Genomic DNA, 19,315 nt, shown 5'->3' on the forward strand with positions numbered 1-19,315 from the left:
TCCATCTTCATCTCTACTTTTTTGTTTTTGGCTGCACAGTACAGCTTGCTGGATCTCAGTTCCCTGACCTGGGATTGAACCTGGGCCACAACAATGAAAGCATGGAGTCCTAACCGCTAGACTGCCAGGAAATTCCCCATACCCATCTCCTGAAGTACCCTAGGACCTGGGACAGCAAACCAGAAAGGGGCGAGGGCAGCTGCCTACAGGGCCACAGGCTCCAGGGACAGTGGTCACTGCACACATGCACGGCTCTGTCCGCAACTCAACCCCGATTTTCCAGGAGCCCACCATGCCCCAAGGACTCACCGTACGCCCAGGTTTCATGCGTGGATGCCTTCTGCCGGAACTTCTCAGCCAGGTGCTCCACGCGCTCCAGCCTCCGGATCTCGTTCAGCAGCCACTCCTCGTAGCCCTTCTCCGCCTGCTCCAGCCGCTGCCAGGCGCCCGCAATGTCCTGGGATGGTTGGCGACAAGCACGGCACATCCGTTATGTTCTGGCCCCCCGGGCTCCCCTCCGATCCCCTCTGTGATGTCAGCGGCATTTTCCTGGGTGCCTTCTTGTCCTTCCTTCGCCCTCTGTACTCCCCACCCACCCCAAATAACCATCCCCATGTTTTGGCTTCTAAACATCTTCATTATCACCTTTTGGACTTTTTGGACTAAGATGGCCCTTCTCATCAGTGAACAGATATCAAATGCTTCTCCAGATGTGGACAAAGGTTTACACACTTTAATTTTCTGGCTACTAGAAGCTGAAGCCCCAGAATGACTCAGCCCCAAAATGACTCAGAGACTGGGCTCTACCAGCCGTCAACTGGTTCCTGGACATCACACATGTGCAGGCGCTGTGGGAACCTTTGGTATAAGAGTGGACAGCACCTGTAAAGTTCCCAGGGCCCCCGTGTAGTTTTCATGACTGTGGTGGGGGGTGGGGAGAAAGACAACAAATAAGGAATTAAACAAGCAAAACTCCTATTTCCGACAGTGATGTGCTGCTAAGGAAAAACAACTCACAGTCAAGTGACACTGATGAGGGCATGTGAGAGCGGTTCCTTTAGGCGGGTTACTGAGCGGAGACGCCTCTGAGGAGCTGGCATTTGAGTCGAGACCTCAGGGATGGGAAAGCCAAGTTCATGATGAAAGGAGGGATGAGCTAAAGGCCTGTGGAAGGGGTGCACTCTGGGCTTGGGAAGGGCCACAGCAGGTGGTGTGTCCATAGATGGCTGAGGGGCAGAGCAGCCGGAGATGAGGTCAGCAGGGCGGGGTGGGGGTCGGACCACGTCAGATCCCAGAAAAGGGATCTGGATCTTATTCTAGATATTTTAGAAAGTCACTGGAGGGTTTTGAGAAGAAAGGAGACATACTGTGATTTATGTTTTAAAAAGATGGGGACTTCCCTGGTAGCCCAGGGGTTAAGACTCAATGCAGGGGATGTGGGTTTGACTCCTGGTTGGGGAACTATGCGATCCCACATGCCACAGGGCACCTGAGCTGGCATGCCACAGGAAAAAAATTTTTTTAAAAGATGATGGCAGCTGCTATGTAGAGAATGCATTTTAGGGGGAAAAGAACAAGAAAAGCAAGTGAGAAAGTTACTGCAGCGTCCAAAGAGAAGCACTGGTGGCTTAGCACAGGCAACAGCAACAGAGGTCGAGAGAAGGGCTCAGGTTCAAGGTATGATCCCGAGCCAGGGGAACTTGCTGAGGAACCAGATACAAGAAAGTGACAGAATGGGAGGATCTGAGATGACACCTGGGTCTGGGGCTTTAGTAACTTAGGGGTCAGTGATGCCATTTACTCAGACAGAGCTCACTGCAGAAGGACTCCTGGATGTTAGGTTTTGAGACATCCAAGTGGACATATGAATCTGGAACTGGGGCAGAAATCAGAGCTGGAGATGTCAAATTTGGGAGACATTGCCATTATAGCTGGTAATTAAAGCCCCAAGCCTGGATGAGTTCACTTGCAGGTGTCAAGACAGAGGAGAAAGTCAGGAACCCTTGACCCAGAAACCATCTACCTATAGCCTCGGGGGAGGAAGCAAAGCTGTGAGCAGTGCCTGGAAGGACTCGGTGGTCAGGCAGGAGGAACTCAGCTAAGTTCAAGAGTGGAAGGAGTTTCAAGGAAGCCATGGTCACAGCAACAGAAAACATGAAAACAGAAGGGACCACTGGGTTGTCAACATGGATCGTGCTGACTTTGAACAGAACAGTCTCCATGTAGGTGGGGATGGAAGCCAGATTACTTACTGCAGGTTGAAGAGTAAAAGAAGTAAAGGAAGAGGAAGGAACCAAAGCTAAGGACCATAAAGAATTCTCTCTGGATATCCTGCTGCAAAGGGAGCTGAGAAACAGGACAGCTGCTGTGGGGAGATGTGGAGTCATAGGTTTTCATTTTTGTCTGGTAGATTCTAGACTGCTTCCTAATGCGGATGGGAAAGATTCAGCAGAGTGGGAGAAACCAATATGCAGAGAGGGAGGTAAATGTAGGACTGAGGCCTGGAGAAGGTGAAACGGGGAGGTGGTAACAGGAGGGAACAGAGGTATGTGATGGAGACGCCAGTCCACCCAGAGGCGGGGAGGGGAGGGAGGGACACCATCACCAGGTGTCTGTGAGAGGCCTGCTCTGTGTGAGGCACCAACAGCAGGGAGAGGCAAGAATTGCATGATGGCAGAGAGAAAATATCCAGAAGGAAGTGGCCACAGGGTCAAAATTATAGTCAGTGCCTCCTCTCAGCGGCAAATCAGAGGAGGGACTTTATGAAAAAAAAGAGCAGGGTGCCCCCAGGGCCAAGGGGCTACTCACCGACACCATCTTGCCCTCGGAGGGCATGAAGGCCGGCCGGTTGCTGATCCTCAGCTTGGTCTGCAGGGTGTTGAAGTTGATCTCCAGCTGGCACTTCTCCTGCACCTTGGGAGGCTTGTGCTTCCGGCGATAATCCCGGAAGTCCTCCAGCTTCTTCTGCATGGCCTGCATGGTCTTCTCAGGAGTCCGGTTCTCGAGCCAGGGGATCGTGCGCCGAATCCATTCCAAAAGCTGCTCCCAAAACACACACACACACACACACACACACACATAAAAACTGCTGAAAAAAACAGCAAACTGACCCCCAGTTATAAAACAGAGGCATCTAACAATTGGGAATGGGTTGACCAAAAGCTCCTGAGATTATAGAAGTCTGTAACAGCCCCATCTGTAAGGAGGACACAAATGGAGACTTCAGTCCCCACCCAGGGCCACTCACCCTTGCCCAAGTGTACAGGTTGAAAACTCAGAGTCAGCACAAGGCATGTTTTACAAAAATGAGACATTTACAGGAAACTTGGGGACCAGACATGAGCAGACAAATGCTGGATGGAGCTTTCAAATGAAAAAAAAAAAAAACAACCAAAAACTTCACGTGGTGGAATAAAATCAGGAAAGGACTGGGTTTAACTTAAAATGTATTTCTAGTTTCAATCGGCTCAAATCTAATGGGTCTATTTACTACACAAAAGCACTGTAAATCTGGAACTGACTCAATGCCAAAGTGTATTTTAATAGCTAACTTTCAAGGAAATCCACAGGATGAAGGTGGAAATGGCAATGAATCCCAAGAATGAAGGATGCCCCGTTCTCTTGAATTACCACCAAGGCCTTACAAACGCCCTGCACAGTCTATCTGAAGAGGATGAATAAAGGACCAAGTAAGACAATGAAGGCTATCATCACTGAGGAGCATCTGTCCTTTGGTCCTGGTCATACTTCAACCCTGAAGCTGGATCACTGGCATTAAATGATGCTGCAAATGGAATTTTCCCACAACAGTACAAAGTAAAAACAGCATCATCAGCTTGGACTAATACATACAACTACTTGGGAAAATTGATTCCAAGTGTTCCGATGCTTTACCCAGGACAGGCCAAGTATGAGCCCGAGTAACTCACAGCAAACATGACTTGTTCTCTGCTACTGTCACTGTGGCTGAGTTCAATCCAGAGAGGAGGTGGCTGTGGACCTCAGCCTGGTCCTGCTTTGCTTTGGTTGCATGCATACTCGGTTATGGCCAACTCTTTGCAACCCCATGGACTATAGCCTGCTAGGCTCCTCTGTCCATGGGATTCTCCAGGCAAGAATACTAGAGTAGGTTGCCATGTCCTTCTGCAGGGAATCTTCCCGACCCAGGCATCGAACTTGAGTCTCCTGCATCTCCTGCACTGGCATGTGGATTCTTTACCACTAAGCCACCTGGCTTCTCCGGTCCTGCTTAGTTAATATTTACACTATAATAAGAACAAAAAGAAGAGCAGCGTGGAAAGTGCTACTCTAACCAAGAATCTGACTGAAGAGCTGTAAAAAGGCATCCTGGAAACTCATGCTCAAATGTCTTGGACGGAGGGCTCTACCAGCTCTGCCTCCACCAGGTTCCCTCTAGATATTTGATATTTAAATACATACACAGGGCTGAGCCTCTGTCATCTCACTATGGATTGTACATGTTCCTTAGATCCTAAGTCACTGCGTGGAGCCGGGATCCTGAATACGGAGTGCATCCAATGTGATGTCAGAAGCCAATGAAGCAGGAAAAAAACAAGGAACGCAGTGTCATCTAGGGGAGTCCAACCCCGGAGGTGCAGAGCTTCTAACATGCAAACTACCTCCATGCCCTGCAGTGCTTAGAACAACCTGCAGCATGATCTTAGTGCCAATAATTAAGCTGCTATAAGATGAACAATTCCTGAGAGCTAGTGGAGTTTCCTACTTTAGTCTACCTGAGATGAAAAATGCAAAGAAAAAAAAAACAAAACAAAACACTTGACAATCCGTGTTCACCCTCTGTTTCTCACCCTCAGGGAGGGAATGGACAAGACCGCGGGGACCCGTTTCCTTTACCTCACTCGCTAGCCTCTCATATTCTTCCATCAGCCTCTCATTCTCTTGATTCACAGCAAGAACCTTACATATCCTGTTAGCCGCTGTCTCAGCCTGTAAAACACAATAGGTAAACAGGACGGCTCTGTCGACAGGGACGTGCATACACAAGGGGGAAGGCGGCAGGGCAGGGGTGGCATGTGCTGTAAATGGTGCAGCTTCTAGGTTCTGGTGGGGTAAGCCTGAGGATATGGCTCTTGCACACTATGGGTCATTGCATTCCTTTAGGACAGTTTCATACAGACTTACACAGCAAGGTGAATATACTGTAGGGAATAACAGGAAGATTAGCGTTAGTTGAAAACATGAGCTTTGTGGAACATCAAACAAGTTAGTAACAGAAATCGATGGGTCGCAGAAACAAAAATCTCTGGTCCCTGGGCGTCCACCTGAGCCCTCCCAGGGGTCCCCAACTTCCGGGATCTAATGCCTGATGATCTGAGGTGGAGCTGATGTAATAAGAATAGAAATAAAGTGCACAGTAAATGTAATGCATTTGAATCATCCCGAAACCATCCCCTACCCTGGTCCATGGAAAAACTGTCTTCCCTGAAATCGGCCCCTGGTGCCAAAAAGGTTGGAGCCTGCTGCTCTAACCGACCTCAAAACTACAGGGCAGGAACTCTCCAATCACATTAGATATCAAAGCAGAGAGGACTGGGTTCTAAATACATCTGTCATTCCCCTGAGCTCACAGAAGCCCTTCTTTTCCCAAAATGAACACATAGAATGTGTTAGCTGGGATCCTTTCTCGGAACAGAACCTGCTTTAAGACTTTGTTTAATCCACCTGAGTAGCTGTTGTGGTATTAGTAATTTTCTATTGTCCTTCTGTGGGGAGCTTGAGCTAGGAGTGACCAAGTACCTTAAACCATGACCATGAGACCCATCTGGCTTCCAGCCCTCCTGCCTCGTCCCAAGTCTTGCTTCTGAAACCCTCATAGGGGCCAATTTCCAATTACTACCATTTTCTGGAGACGGTCTTATAGAGTTATAGAGATCATAGAAATAATACATCCCTTGTCCACCCCCATCTATAAGAACACTGCAAGTAGAGATACGGGAACAGGCAGGAGGCAAAAACAGGGGACCAGGGAGAAAACGGAGGGACACCTACCTGTGATGTCCCTCAGGCTGTTGGTTAAGGAGCATGCATTTTTTTTGAGGTTTTAACACTGTTATCTTTTCACTATTTCAGTTACATTAATATTCATCTTGCAAGATGTTTGAACAGGTCACTGAATAGTGAAGAGCATCCAGGTAGAAGAGAACTATTAATAAAAATGGGCCCTGGAAAGGTGTCCACTCCTCCTGGTCAAATCCCTCTTCACCGCTCAATCAGTGCAGCCCAATTTTCATGGCTCTTGCTTTTCCTAAAGCATGAGTATTTCCCACAATTGACTAGTGAAATGTGAGCAATATCTTAGAAGGACAGAGAACTAAGAACACTTCAAGAACTTGAAAGGTAAAGCTATTAAGTAAAAAAGCATTCACAGTTTGGAACTTGCCAAGTTAGGTCATTACAAAACACTCAGAAAGAGTCCCAGGTAAGATGTGAAGTGCTTGGACACACACCCAGGCATGCACGCATGTGCTCGCGTGCACACGTAGACACGTAACTGAAACCAATGCACAGGGCAGCACGGCAACCGGATAGACGAGGGTTAAATACCTGCTCCGCGCCCGCGAAAGCATGGTAGAAGCAGGAAACGTATGTCATGATAGCTCTTTCATCGGGCTTGGGAGTGTTCACAATGTCTGAGGGAGGGAAAAATAACACAGAGAACAGACATACACACAGATGAAGAGCAGAAACCAGGGTGAACAAAGGGAAGAACAAACTGGTTTACATTTGACTTTCTGCGTTTTTTGGGCCCACCATCCCGACCTTTAGGAAGGCCGTGCAGAACTGAACGCTCGTGAACACAATGCTTTCAACCAGCACGTTTCTTTTTACATCGTCAAAATGAGGGTTTCTCTCCCACCCTGGGTGGGTTTTTTTTTTTTTTAAGTGCAGGCAAGGTATTCCTATGGGAACCCGGCTGCTGCCTATTAGAGTTGGTTCCCACTTCCTAAGGACCTGTGGGATCCTGCCTTTTAAGTGGATCATGTCATCTGCCATTTTGGCTGTGAGCAGCCATCTCACATCTGTCCCTTTGCAAGATGCAGGAGGACATGTAGACCTCTCTGGCCCCATCGTGGCCACCACTTCCCCTCCCCTCCCTCATAATCCTTGGCTTTCTGCTCTGTGCACAGCCCTCACTTAAACGGGGATGAAGTTCACTGAAGACAGCACATTTTCTAATCCTTCTATACGTACTTACCATGCGATTGATAGAAACCACCCAGAGTAACAGAACTTCTACAAAGAAGGGCATACATGACTTGAACTTCTTACTATGACTCTCGCCACCATATGTAGGAGCTGCCAAGACAACCACCAGGAAGAGAGAAAACAGAACCACAGGAACATACACTCTTCCTTTCTCACCTTGGCCACCCCATTTCTAGCTTGAGACTCAGTTCAGTCACTGACAGAATGCAGTTAAAAAAGGTGTTGTGTAATTCCCCAAGGTGAAAGCTCGTCATCGGATTTCCAGAGGATATCAATAGGATATGGGCTTGTGGGACAGCATGGAACCTTCTAGAAAATGAACATGAATGGCATACTACTTACTGCATAAACAGTACGTTTCAAAGAAAAACAGACTGAAAAAAACAAATGACTGCTTCTTTGGAACCAGATGGATCTCCTTACTCCGAGGAGTTGAGGGATGGGGGAGAGAAAAACAACTGGAGAAAAAAGTCAAGACACAGAAGGTAAGAGGTGAGTGGCGACTTATGTTTCACATCCTCACCTTCTGCGCACCGGCAAAAGCATGATAGTAACAGGAGACATAAGTCATGATGGCTCTCTCACCAGGTCTGGCAGCATATACTAAACCCGTGTGGAAAAAAGAAGGTAAACTGCTAGGATGTTCCAACAGCAGCAGGCCTTTCAGAGAGGCCAAAGTCTTGAATCTTCCCCCTTGCCCACATACTTCTGATGTTCAAACTTTGGCTCAAATCAAAGAAGTCACATTTGCAAGTTCCTTACTCTGTGTGCACTTCTAAGAACCGCCAGAGAGAAGGGCACGGCCAGCTCAGAAGAGCCCTAAACAAGCAAGTAAGTCCCATCCATGCCTGGAGTGGGAACTCCAGAATTCCACTGAGTGCACATAATGGTGCCCCCTCCCTCTGGACAGATGGGGTGTCCCGGGGTCACCCAGAGGCCTCCGGCAGGTCCACACAGACCACGAGCACCGAAAAATCTACAGCTGGTGCTCACTGGAGGCAGGAACATAGAGAAACAACTTTCACAGCTTTTTTAAAAGTGTGGAAGGTACTTAAGACGGGAAAGAATCTCACCAGTTTTTATTATAGGTTCATGGCTGGGTAGCCCAATTAGCTACTCCATTTAGAGTTCAGAGACCATCACAAATGACAAGAAGAAAGGTCAAAGGATTTGCCAAAGCGATTAACGATCTGAGGGGAGTAAACTGGTATTTAAGACATTACAATGAAAGAGTGACAGAGGGAGGAACATGTTACTACGAAGCTGTGGGGATGGTGAGTCCAGACGCAGGTGGCAAACACACAGAGGATAATTAACGGTGGGGGAAGATCTGCTGGGGAGCTGGTTACACCACCGCACGCCCCCGACCCAAGCCACTCAAGCTCATAACTCTTTTGCCAGAAGACTCTTACAGAAACTACTCTGCAAAGAAAATAATATCATACATAAGCGTTTTTCTGAACCATTAAAAACAAAACAAAAAAGGAAAAATATTAAGAGGCAATGATGTCACAGAGGAGCAGGAAATGAACAGAGTGCCAACATATCCCATGTCCTCAGGATAAGCAGAAGATACGCCCAGACCAGGACTCAGAATAAAGGAGAGCCAGGAGCAAGAGGATGACCAGCCTGCCAGAGTAACAGGGTAATTCCAAGCTCACCCTCCACTGTCAGAAGTCAGGGAGGCATCAGTGAAGGAAAAAATGAATTTACCGTCACTTGTTTTTTCCTCTCTTCAGTATCCTAGCGGTTCATTCAAGTGGTAAACTCTGCATAGGTATTTACTGCACGTAAAGTTTAAAGGCCAGAGCACCCAAATGTAAACGTAGGTCAGAAGATGGATGGACAAGAAGAAAAAGGTACTTCTTGTACATTGAGACTTCATTGTTTCATTGCCTTTCTCCCTCTAATGAGTTTGTGAAAAACCATAAGTAGATTCCAAAGAATGTATTCAAGTGTGTTCAACATCCAGTATTACAGGTGTTTGATAAAATGGCCATTAACAAACAGGCAAAATTAGACTATTCACTGACAGATCACTGAATGGGTTACACTGTGGCCCTCAAAATGACAGGTGGAGTCCTGCTTCCTGGTACCTGTGAATGCAACCTTATTAGAAGTAGATCTTTGCAGATGTGATCAAGATGAGGTCATGCTGGAGAAAGACGCACCCTTAATCCACGGTGACCGGTATCCTTTAGGAAGAGGGAAAAGGCATAGAAACAGATGCAGAGGGAAGATGGCCATGTAAAGACAGTCAAGAGACTGGAGCAATGCTAAAAGGAGCTGAAGAACACCTGCGGCTTCTAGAAGCTGGAAGAACAAGAAGAGGTCCTCCTCCACAGACTCCGGAGGGAGAACGGCCCTGCCAACACCGTGATTTCAGAGTTACAGTTTACAGAACTAAGAGAGAATAAATTTCTGTTGTTTCAAGTCACCTACTTCGTGGTATTTTGTTAGGGCAGCCGTGATACAGTCACCAAAAATAAGGAAGAACAGAAGAATGACAACTGACCAGAACCAAGCTCTTCGTTTTCCCCCAACAATGCTAATTAGCAGAAGCAACAAACCAACAGAGAATAGTACGATTCACAACAAGCACAGGAATATAAATTCCTTGAGGGCTGGGCCCTGCCTTATATATCTCGTCATCTGCAGCATCTCCAGGGTCTTGTATATGGTGGGTGCTCATCAAGCATCTGCTGAGTGAGAAGTGATTCATGCATAAGTGAAATGAAATAAGTGAATGATGTCCATGTATATGCACTTCCAATGCTGTGCCAGGGCAAAACTCACACAAACTCATCTCACAAAAAGGGCAGGAAAAGTTCTGAAACCAGTCCCCAGCATGAGGGCTGCTAAGCTGCAACATATTGAAAGGTTCCAGCTCTAACGAAACTAAATTTAACTCGAACAAATTAAAGATGAGACATGAAAATCTGAGAGGCACACGATGGCTAACTGTTCTATTGTCTACATTGTGATTCCATAACTTCTAGTGGGAAGGATTGTTTTTCCTTGTGGAGTCTTAAAGCTTAAGGAGAGTTATTTGTTAAATTTCTGCCTATGTAGTTCAAAAAAGAAGCAACCTTATGTTGTTTAAAAAATTAAATTAAGATAGGAAGCTTTCCATTGAAAATCACAAACCAAAGCATTCCGTTTCTTTGCCAAAGTTGAACCTTTTACCAAGTCCTTTCACTACAGTCTTGCTGGCTTGCTTTTGAATAGGATTCTAAAAAATAACTTTGAACTAGCTACACATGAAATATTCTATTAATTATGAGGCCAATGACAGAAACTTCCAAGGGACCCTAGGGCTTCAGATGTAACCTAGCTATACACTTTACAAGTCCCCACGTGTGGCCGTAACATAGGGAGCCCACAGATTTTCTGTAAGTCAGTAAACACAATTTTCATCTCACCTTCTGCATCCAACATTTTGGGAATATCCAGGTGCTTCTCTGCTATTTCCATGGCCAGGTTGATATTTCCTATTGGGTCATCCTGCATGGAAAAGAATATAACCAGCTTTTTAACATGTTTTTTGAACAGCACTTAATGAATTTTTTTTATATGCCTCATTTTGGGGATGAAACTTTCCCATCCATACATAACCACAATAGTATAAGATTTTCTTTCTTATCTTTTCCCAAACACTTCAAACATTTAGAGAAACATCAAAAATAACATAAAAATTACTCAATCCATGCACACTTTATAAAATGTGAGCCAAAAGTCTGAGAGAACAGATACTGTGTGGCTGGGAGGAAAGTTGTGAAATATCTTCTCATGAATGGGAAAAAAAAAACAAAATGTCCTGGATACTTTGGCATTTATTTCCAACTCTTGATAACAAAAATTTAGATGATTCCAAAAGGAAGCATGAAACATACATTTTTCCCAGATCTGGAAGGTGGTCATGGAGAATATTCATTAGTACAACACTAACTTTACATTTATTTATGTTTTAAATACAAGAAAATTCTGCTTTTAGCCTGTTTAGGTGAAACTTTTAGATCACTAAAGATTGTTACAACATGGCTACAAAGAGCCAAAGTTCGGTTTGCAGAATATTAAATTTTAAAAATCAAATTATTAAAGAAACTATAGAAACAATATTGTAAATGAAAACTGTGAAGAAATTTTTGTTCTTACGACTGTGTTTGTCATCCACAGTAAAACTGGTTAAATATATATGTAACATAACAAAGCATATTTAACCAGATGTTTTTAACTGAAATACTGAAAAATTAAAAGATGTATTTAATATTTCTTCTTTTTATCTTCTAAAGAGATTAAGTATTGTGAATCTGAAATGGGGTGGGGGAGTATATAATACAGAAAAATCAAAATGAGAAGTAATGTTAGTCCAGAGATGACTATAACGAACTTTATCATCAAAGCCATTTAAACATTTCAGAAGCTGCAGTGTTTTGCAATGAGAACAATCACTTTGATATGGTGAAACATTTAAAACATGCAGGCTTCAAAGACGTTCAGTGCTCAAGGAAGAAACCAAAGCAAGCCTCCTGGCCTCTCAGAGTTCACTATCATTTCAGGCAAAACGTTTTTTCAATTCCGTGTTGTCTTCACAAAGCATATAATCCTTTTATTAAAAGCAGCCATATAATAAGGGGAGTCTTAGCTGCACATTTTATGCAAATTTTGTAAAGCCAAATAGATGAGTAAAAGTTTCTTTTTGTTCTTAACACAGAAGAAAAATTTCAGCATTAAAAACAAAGTAATAATTCAGAGACTTTGTGAATGGTATCTCACTTAGAATGTGACTTGACATAAAACATGGCAATTAAGTGTTTTCTCGGCTCAGCTACTGGTATGTGACCCTGGGCAGATTACAAAATTCTCCTCTTCTTCACCTGTAAATCTGAGATAATAAGAGTACCAACTTTACAGGCATGTTACATTACACAGCTTACTGTGCATTATGAAGACTGAAAGACTAATTGCGCATGTACATGCAGGCATGCTCTGTCGCTTCAGTTGTGTCTGACTCTTTGCGACTCCATGGACCATAGCCCACCAGGATCCTCTGTCCACAGGATTTTCCTGGCAAGAATACTGGAGTGGGTTGCCATGCCCTCCTCCAGGGGATCTTCCCCACCCAGGGACTGAACCCGTGTCTCCTGCACTGGAGGCAGATTCTTTATTGCTGAGCCACCAGGGAAGCCCTTGTATAATATACATAAAATATATGTATTAATATTAACAGTAAAACCCAGATGTATGACACATACTAATACATATATAATAAACATATATACTTATTAAGTGCCTAATCTAGAGCTTATCAAAGTATTAACTGGTACTGTTAATTATTATCATTTTTTTACTGATCATAGGTGGCCAATTACCACATGTCTATTGACCTTTTGTAATAAAAACTTCCCAGGTGGCGTTAATGGTAAAGAATCCACCTGCTAAGGCAGGAGACACAAGAGACTCAGGTTCAAGCCCATGGTTGGGAAGACCTCCTGGAGTAATGGAAATGGCAAACTACTCTAGTATTCTTGCCTGCAAAATTCCATGGACAGAGGAGCCTGGTAGGCAGAGGAGCCTGGCAGGCTACAGTCTATGGGGCTGCAAACAGTCGGACACGACTGAGCGACTGAACACTAAAAACTGACCCTTATAAATGGCTAATGAAGTTAGGTCTATTTAGTATAATTCCTTCATTTTGCAAATAAGCTAAACAGTAACTGAAAAAAATATACACTGTCTCTAGGTTTCAGAATAACTCTGGGATGAGAACACACACTTGGGGAAGTTGAAAAACTCTGGCTGCCCATTCCCTTTGGCAGTCTTCCACTTGAGGCCCACAGTTCTCACCTTCAGGACACAAGTGCATTTTTCATGTGCTGCCCCATGGTCAGTGAAGACAGGTCAGGGGGAGGGTGGTGAGCATGTGACAACTGCAAGGTGGCCAAAGCCAGCACACTCTTCCACGCCCCCCTCCACGGGTCACACCATGAGAGAAGCATGCAGCAAAGACCAGATTCCACACCAAACACAGCAACTCGAGGTGCACGGCCAGCCAAGCACACCAGCAGCCGGGGGAAATGTGCCCGACGCCCTGGCAGGAATGGTCATGGGGCATCTTAAGTCTTTACATGGCCTTATTACTGGGCAGATAGACTGTCCATTGCAAGATTTAGAAGGGGGCAGGATTTCTTTTTTCCATCACAGATCACATGTGCAAACTATTTTAAAGAAAGAATTCAGACTATTTGAAACTTAAGCGCAATAAAAGCTTAAGCTTAAAGGGAGAATGAAACTTTCCTAAGCTGAAAAAAAAAAAAAAAAGAACTTCCGTAAGCTGAATTTTTTGAAAAGAGAAGAACAAAAATTCCCCAAACCTCTTTTCTAAGGGTGCAACTAACACCTTACATCAATAGCAAGGTAATTATGAAGCATCTCTTGTGTGAGAAACAAATTAATCAACTCTGAATAAATAGGTCAGCAACTAAATCCTTCAGAAAAGATAAAAGGAATTTAAATACAAGGTTTGGGGTATCTGCATCTCCTTCCCCAAATAGATACTTCACTTCCCATATTTTCAATCTGGGAATGTAAAATCTCTAAGAAACATACATAAAGCTTTCATAGTAAATCAAACCAATACAACAAACATCGTAATGTGGGCCAAAATGGTGACTTGGCTCTGGGTCATGTCCTGCCCTAAAATGACAAGTGAGCACTCTCCCGGCCACCCTTCCTGTCCTCACCCCTCGCCGGGCTGGCCGGGAGGGCATACTGGCAGCAGCCTGGGTGTTGGTGTGAGTTCAGGGCCGACGGGCTCAGTCTCAGACGACATGCTGGGGGCAGGGTGGACACAGCATGCCAGGCCCCCCAAATGACCTTGTTCAGCTTTGAGTAGTCAATGAGGTCGGGCCGGTGTCTGTGGATGAGCGCACAGAGTCCAAGGCCATCTTTCCAGCTGCACGACAGTCACAGTCGGGAGGAACAGGAACTCGGGTTAATGGAGAGGCGGCGGCAGCAGCAGCAAGGGGCTGCCCTTGGTCATACGTTGGCCTGGAACTTGGGACCCAGAGCCCCAGGTACCTCCCTCGCTCCCCCACCCAGTGACGCTGTGGCCCCTTCCCTGGGAACACTCATCTCTCTCCTGGGGTCTGCCAAGGACTGCCACCCCTTATACTAGTTTTGATTCCATCTACGGCTTCAGGCTCAGCCTTGCCTGGGACTCCCTCCCTGCTGCGCTTCTGCTGTGCTGGTCAGTTCTGTGCTGGGAGAACCAGCAGGGACGGAGGGAAGATGTTCCCCCACCGATGCTCCTCTTGCCACTCAGGATCTGGCAGGTCTGGCTCCCTCCTTTCTCTCTCCTCCAAGTCGCTGGAGTCGGCCCAACAGACAGACACCAGGACGGTCCACCCTGAAACGCCCAGGACACACTTTCCTCCAAGAGCACGCTCCTTAGTACGCTCCGAAATCCTACACTCTCCCCTATCCTTCTTCATAGGGTTCTTTTCTATTATTGCTTTATTTGTTTGTTTGTTTTAAGGCAATGACGCATAAGCACTTGAAGGACTTAAAGACACCACTGTGTTCCCAGGCACCCTCAGGCTATGAGCTCCCTGGTGACAGGTTCACTGAAGACCAGGAGCGGGAGTCCTGTGCCTTGAAGGGTGGGGAAGAAGGAGACCCCAGGAGCTACACTGTTGAAGGGCTCAGGCCCATTTTGGGCCAGAGGAAGAAAAGAAGGTAAGTGGAAGGCCAGACTGGGCTTCTGACATTCACCCAGCAGGTCCCAGCCTTCCAGGTCCTCTCATCCTGACAGCTTGTTGTACGAACAGCAAGGCTCCTCCTCACCTGTGTGCACTCAGGACACCTAATAATACTTATCTCCCTAGATGAGCCTCCCCTCCTGGGGGCTCATCTGTATCCTTCATTTCTTTTCTCTGATCTATGGGGGCTAGGGACCCATTTACATTCACGGGTATCCCTATCACACAAAGGCAGAAAACATAAACACCCGGCAAAAGATGGACACGAGAAAGGACAGACCGAAACAAGGGACAGAAATCATGCTCTCACATTATTTCTGGATCTCCTTCATTCAGCTCCCTATAGTTTTTCAAACAGGCCTTTTCTATTTTTCTCCAATCCCAGCCTACAAAGCTGACTGATGAAGCATCTTCTGGGCACTGCAGACAAGAGGGACAGGGTGGACCTCGTACATGGGATATGCAGACCCTAGTTCAATCTCCCCTTGTCCCTGAGAAGCCATCCCTGCCGTATCCCTGCATGATGCTCACAAACCATACCAGTCTCCCTAGCCTGAATCCAATGTTTTCCCCAGTGGGACCCTAAGCATCAATCAGTCCAGAGCCTGAGTTCTACTACATACAGAAAACGCCCCACAGACAGGAAGAGACACTGAAATAAATAAACACTGTTCTCCCTGTCCACTCATATTCCAGAGGGCATATAAGGACCCCAGGGCCCTGGTTGCTCACCTGGTATGGAAGTTCTGAATGTTCACATTTCTATAAGGAGCGGTCTTCCTTTGACACCAAAGTAGCAGGCCTTCTTTGGCAGAGGTTTCTGTAATGATAGCCAAGAGAAAGAGTTCACCCTCACCCGTCACTCACCCAAGTTCTTGTCATTTGTTAAAAGAGACTTCCTAGAGGGCCCATCACCAAAGACATCACCTCTGCAAGAGGAGAGGGGCTGGAAGCCTCTTCCCAGGGACTGACTTCTGATGCCCCTTGAAGGGGCTTAAAAGGGATAATACAGAAGCAACAACAAGGTATGACATAATGAATACCAATCCAGACATCACGGGTACTGGTAACTTGCCTTTCTGATGAAAAAAAAATTTTTTTAATGTGTGTAATTTATAACTTAACTAACCTGTCATTGTCATTGCAACCCACTCCAGTATTCTTGCCTCGAGAATCCCATGGACGGAGGAGCCTGGGGGCTACAGTCCACAGGGTCTCGAAGAGTCGGACACGACTGAGCGACTAACAAATACACACCACCTGTCAATGATCTCATTTAAAATGTATATTCTTAAGTAAATGGAATTCAGAGAGGCCACTGTGTCTGAAATGTATTCCCTTCTATATTCCCTCAGTGATTTAAAAATACTTAAAGGTTTTTATTGGCAAATTCCACGTTTGGCCACTGGGGTTCTGACCAAGGTGGAAAAAAAAAAAAACAACAACCAACCACTACTGGGAATTTCCTGGTATTCCAGGGGTTAAGACGACACGTCTACTGCAGGGGGCTCAGGTCCCATCTCTAGTTGGAGAACTAAGATCCCGCATGCCACACAGTGTGGCAAAACAATAAGAACAACAGCCTCCTTGCTGCAACAGCCATGAAGACACTGCTTAGATGTCTCATGGCTGGGAACACAGCACAGAACTGATGTCCCAGCTGCCACTCTCTGAATCCACCCCTGCATCCCCCTGAGGACACACTTCTTCAGGGCTACTCCAGCCCCAGGCTGAGCAAAGGACGGGCACCAAAGTGGGGCCATTCCTGCCGCAAGTGGGACTCCTCTGAGAGCAACTGAGGCTGAGGGACTCCCCATCAGCCCGGCTGAACCTGCCTGAGGACCACTCTGCAAAATGAGATTTTTCTTTCCCAAGTCCTTCTCTCCACAGCACAAGTGTCAGCCAGGCACTAGGCGCCCTGCCATCTACTGCTTCCCTTATCTTATCCTCCACAGGCATTTCCCCCAACAAATCTCTAGCATTTCTGCTATGAACTGAATGTCTGTGTGTGTGTGTGTGTGTGTTAGTCACTCAGTCGTGTCCAACTCTTTGCGACCCCATGGACTGTAGCCCACCAGGCTCCTTTGTCCATGAGATTCTCCAGGCAAGAGTACTGGAGTAGGTTGCCGTTTCCTTCTCCACTGAAAGTCTGCTGCTAAGGCGCTTCAGTCGTGTCTGACTCCGTGCGACCCCATAGACGGCAGCCCACCAGGCTCCCCTGTCCCTGGGATTCTCCAAGAAAGAACACTGGAGTGGGTTGCCATTTCCTTCTCCAGTGCATGAAAGTGAAAAGTGAAAGGGAAGTTGCTCAGTCATGTCTGACTCTTAGCAACCCCATGGACCCCAGCCTACAAGGCTCCTCCGCCCATGGGATTTTCCAGGCAAGAGTGCTGGAGTGGGTGCCATTGCTTTCTCTGACTGAATGTCTGTGTCCCCCTCAAATTCATGGGTTGGAGCCCTAACCACCAATGTGATGGTACTTAGAGATGGAGCCTTTGGGAGGTGATTAGGGTTAGATGAGGTCATGAGGGTAGGACCCTCATGATGGGATTAGTGCCCTCATAAGATGAGCAAGCTCTCTGCTGTCTCTCTCTGTCTTTCTCTTCCCACCTGTCTTTCTCCCTTCCCTCTTCTTCTCTGCCATGTGAGGACACAGAGAGAAGGCAGCCATCTACAAGCCGAGAGCCCTCACTAGAAACTAACAGTGCTAGCAACCTGATCTTGCACTTTCAGCCAAATAAATTTCTGTTAAGCCACCCAGGCTATGGTATTTTGTATGGCAGCCTGAACAGGTTATGACAGCTTCTAACGCCATCTTGGCACTTGCTTCTTAGAGGACCCAAAGTTTCATACATCCAAACAGCTCCTCAAAACCTGAACATGTGGACTCTCATTCAAAATTGGGCCTTGGCCTTCCATTTCAGTATGAAGTTGACTTTTTCAAATCAAGATAAGTATTCTATAATTACTTCTCTGAAGTTCCCACTTCTAGTTCAGACTTTTCTTTGACCCATAATCCAGATGAAACAACACAACCCCCCAAATTTTGTGTGCTCCAAGAATAATTTGAATGGCTCCTGATCATGTCTCTTATTAATAGCAAATTCCTGGTAAGGAAAAAGACTGAAAGATCTAAGACTTTATTGCAATATTAAGTCATACAGATATTGAAACATGGCACTCCATAGCTAGCTGTTCTGCTATAGACATAACAGCCTGCCTTTGGGGTTCTAGCCAATGGAATTAGTAAGAAAAAGTACAATAGGAGGAGATAATCCAAACTTTTAAAATAAACTTTAAATAAAACTTGGGTTAGTGCTCACTTCGGCAGCACATATACTAAAATTGGAATGATACAGAGAAGATTAGCATAGCCCCTGTGCATGAACGACACAAAAATCTGCGAAGTGTTCCATATTTTAAAATATTGTATTCTAACACACATAGACGAAATCTAGAAAAATGGTACTGAAGAATTTATTCACAGGGCAGCTATGGAGAAACAGACATAGAGAACAGACTTATGGGCATGGGGAAAGGTGAGGAGAGGGTGAGATGTATGGAAAGAGTAACATGGAAACTTATATTACCATATGTAAAATAGAGAGCCAACAGGAATTTGCTGTATGGCTCAGGAAACTCAAAACAGGGGCTCTGTATCAGCCTAGAGGGGTGGGATGGGGAGGGAGATGGGAGGGAGGTTCAAAAGGGAGGGGATATATATACTTATGTCTGATTCATGTTGAGGTTTGACAGAAAACAACAAAATTCTGTAAAGCAAATAAATATACTTCAATAAAAAAATAAATTAAAAAAAAACAGGTTAGGTAAGTAAACATACAGAAAGTAGATTAATACAACCTTATAACTGCCACTTACGTTTAGATTTATGATTTTTCTTAAAGATTTTTTGACGTGGACTATGTTTAAAGTCTTTATTGAATTTGTTACAATATTGCTTCTGTTTTGTTTTGGTTTGTGTGGCCCCAAGGCAGTGGATGTTAGCTCCCCAGCTAGGGATTGAAACTGTACCCCCTGCATTGGAAGGGAAAGTCTTAACTGCTAGACCACCAGGGAAGTCCCTTAACCTTAGATTTGTAAGTCATTTTGTAAATCATTATTGTTTAGTCACTAAGTTGTGTCTGACTCCTTGTGACCCCATGGATTGTAGCCCACCAGGCTCCTTCCGTCCATGGGATTCCCCAGGCAATAAAAGCCATGAGTTTAACCTAATTTCTGTTTGAATATGTCTGAACACTCTTAGACCATGAATGCTGAAGCAAGTATTTCCCCTGTTGAATTGGCTA

At 45.5% G+C, this 19,315-nt stretch overlaps 1 protein-coding gene and 1 non-coding gene across 2 annotated transcripts in view; one reads left to right on the plus strand and one right to left on the minus strand.

Moving 5' to 3' along the window:
- ACTN2 (actinin alpha 2) overlaps positions 1-19,315 on the minus strand; it is a 78,907-nt gene that overhangs the window by 22,715 nt on the left and 36,877 nt on the right. Inside the window, exons 5-11 of the mRNA XM_086382796.1 lie at positions 15,741-15,828; positions 14,125-14,203; positions 10,671-10,752; positions 6,586-6,671; positions 4,876-4,968; positions 2,809-3,039; positions 310-457 (exon numbers count right to left, since the gene is read on the minus strand). Coding sequence (XP_086238922.1) covers positions 310-457; positions 2,809-3,039; positions 4,876-4,968; positions 6,586-6,671; positions 10,671-10,752; positions 14,125-14,203; positions 15,741-15,828 — 807 coding nt within the window. The remainder of the gene's footprint in view (positions 1-309; positions 458-2,808; positions 3,040-4,875; positions 4,969-6,585; positions 6,672-10,670; positions 10,753-14,124; positions 14,204-15,740; positions 15,829-19,315) is intronic.
- LOC147343135 (U6 spliceosomal RNA) lies at positions 18,324-18,430 on the plus strand. The gene has a single exon (XR_015157239.1). It is a non-coding gene; the product is annotated as a U6 spliceosomal RNA (small nuclear RNA).

Source organism: Bos grunniens, chromosome 28 (genome assembly GCF_055505025.1).
Source record: "Bos grunniens cultivar Pamir isolate PY7600 chromosome 28, Bosgru_T2T1.0, whole genome shotgun sequence".
In the NCBI taxonomy this organism is placed as follows: Eukaryota; Metazoa; Chordata; class Mammalia; order Artiodactyla; family Bovidae; genus Bos; species Bos grunniens.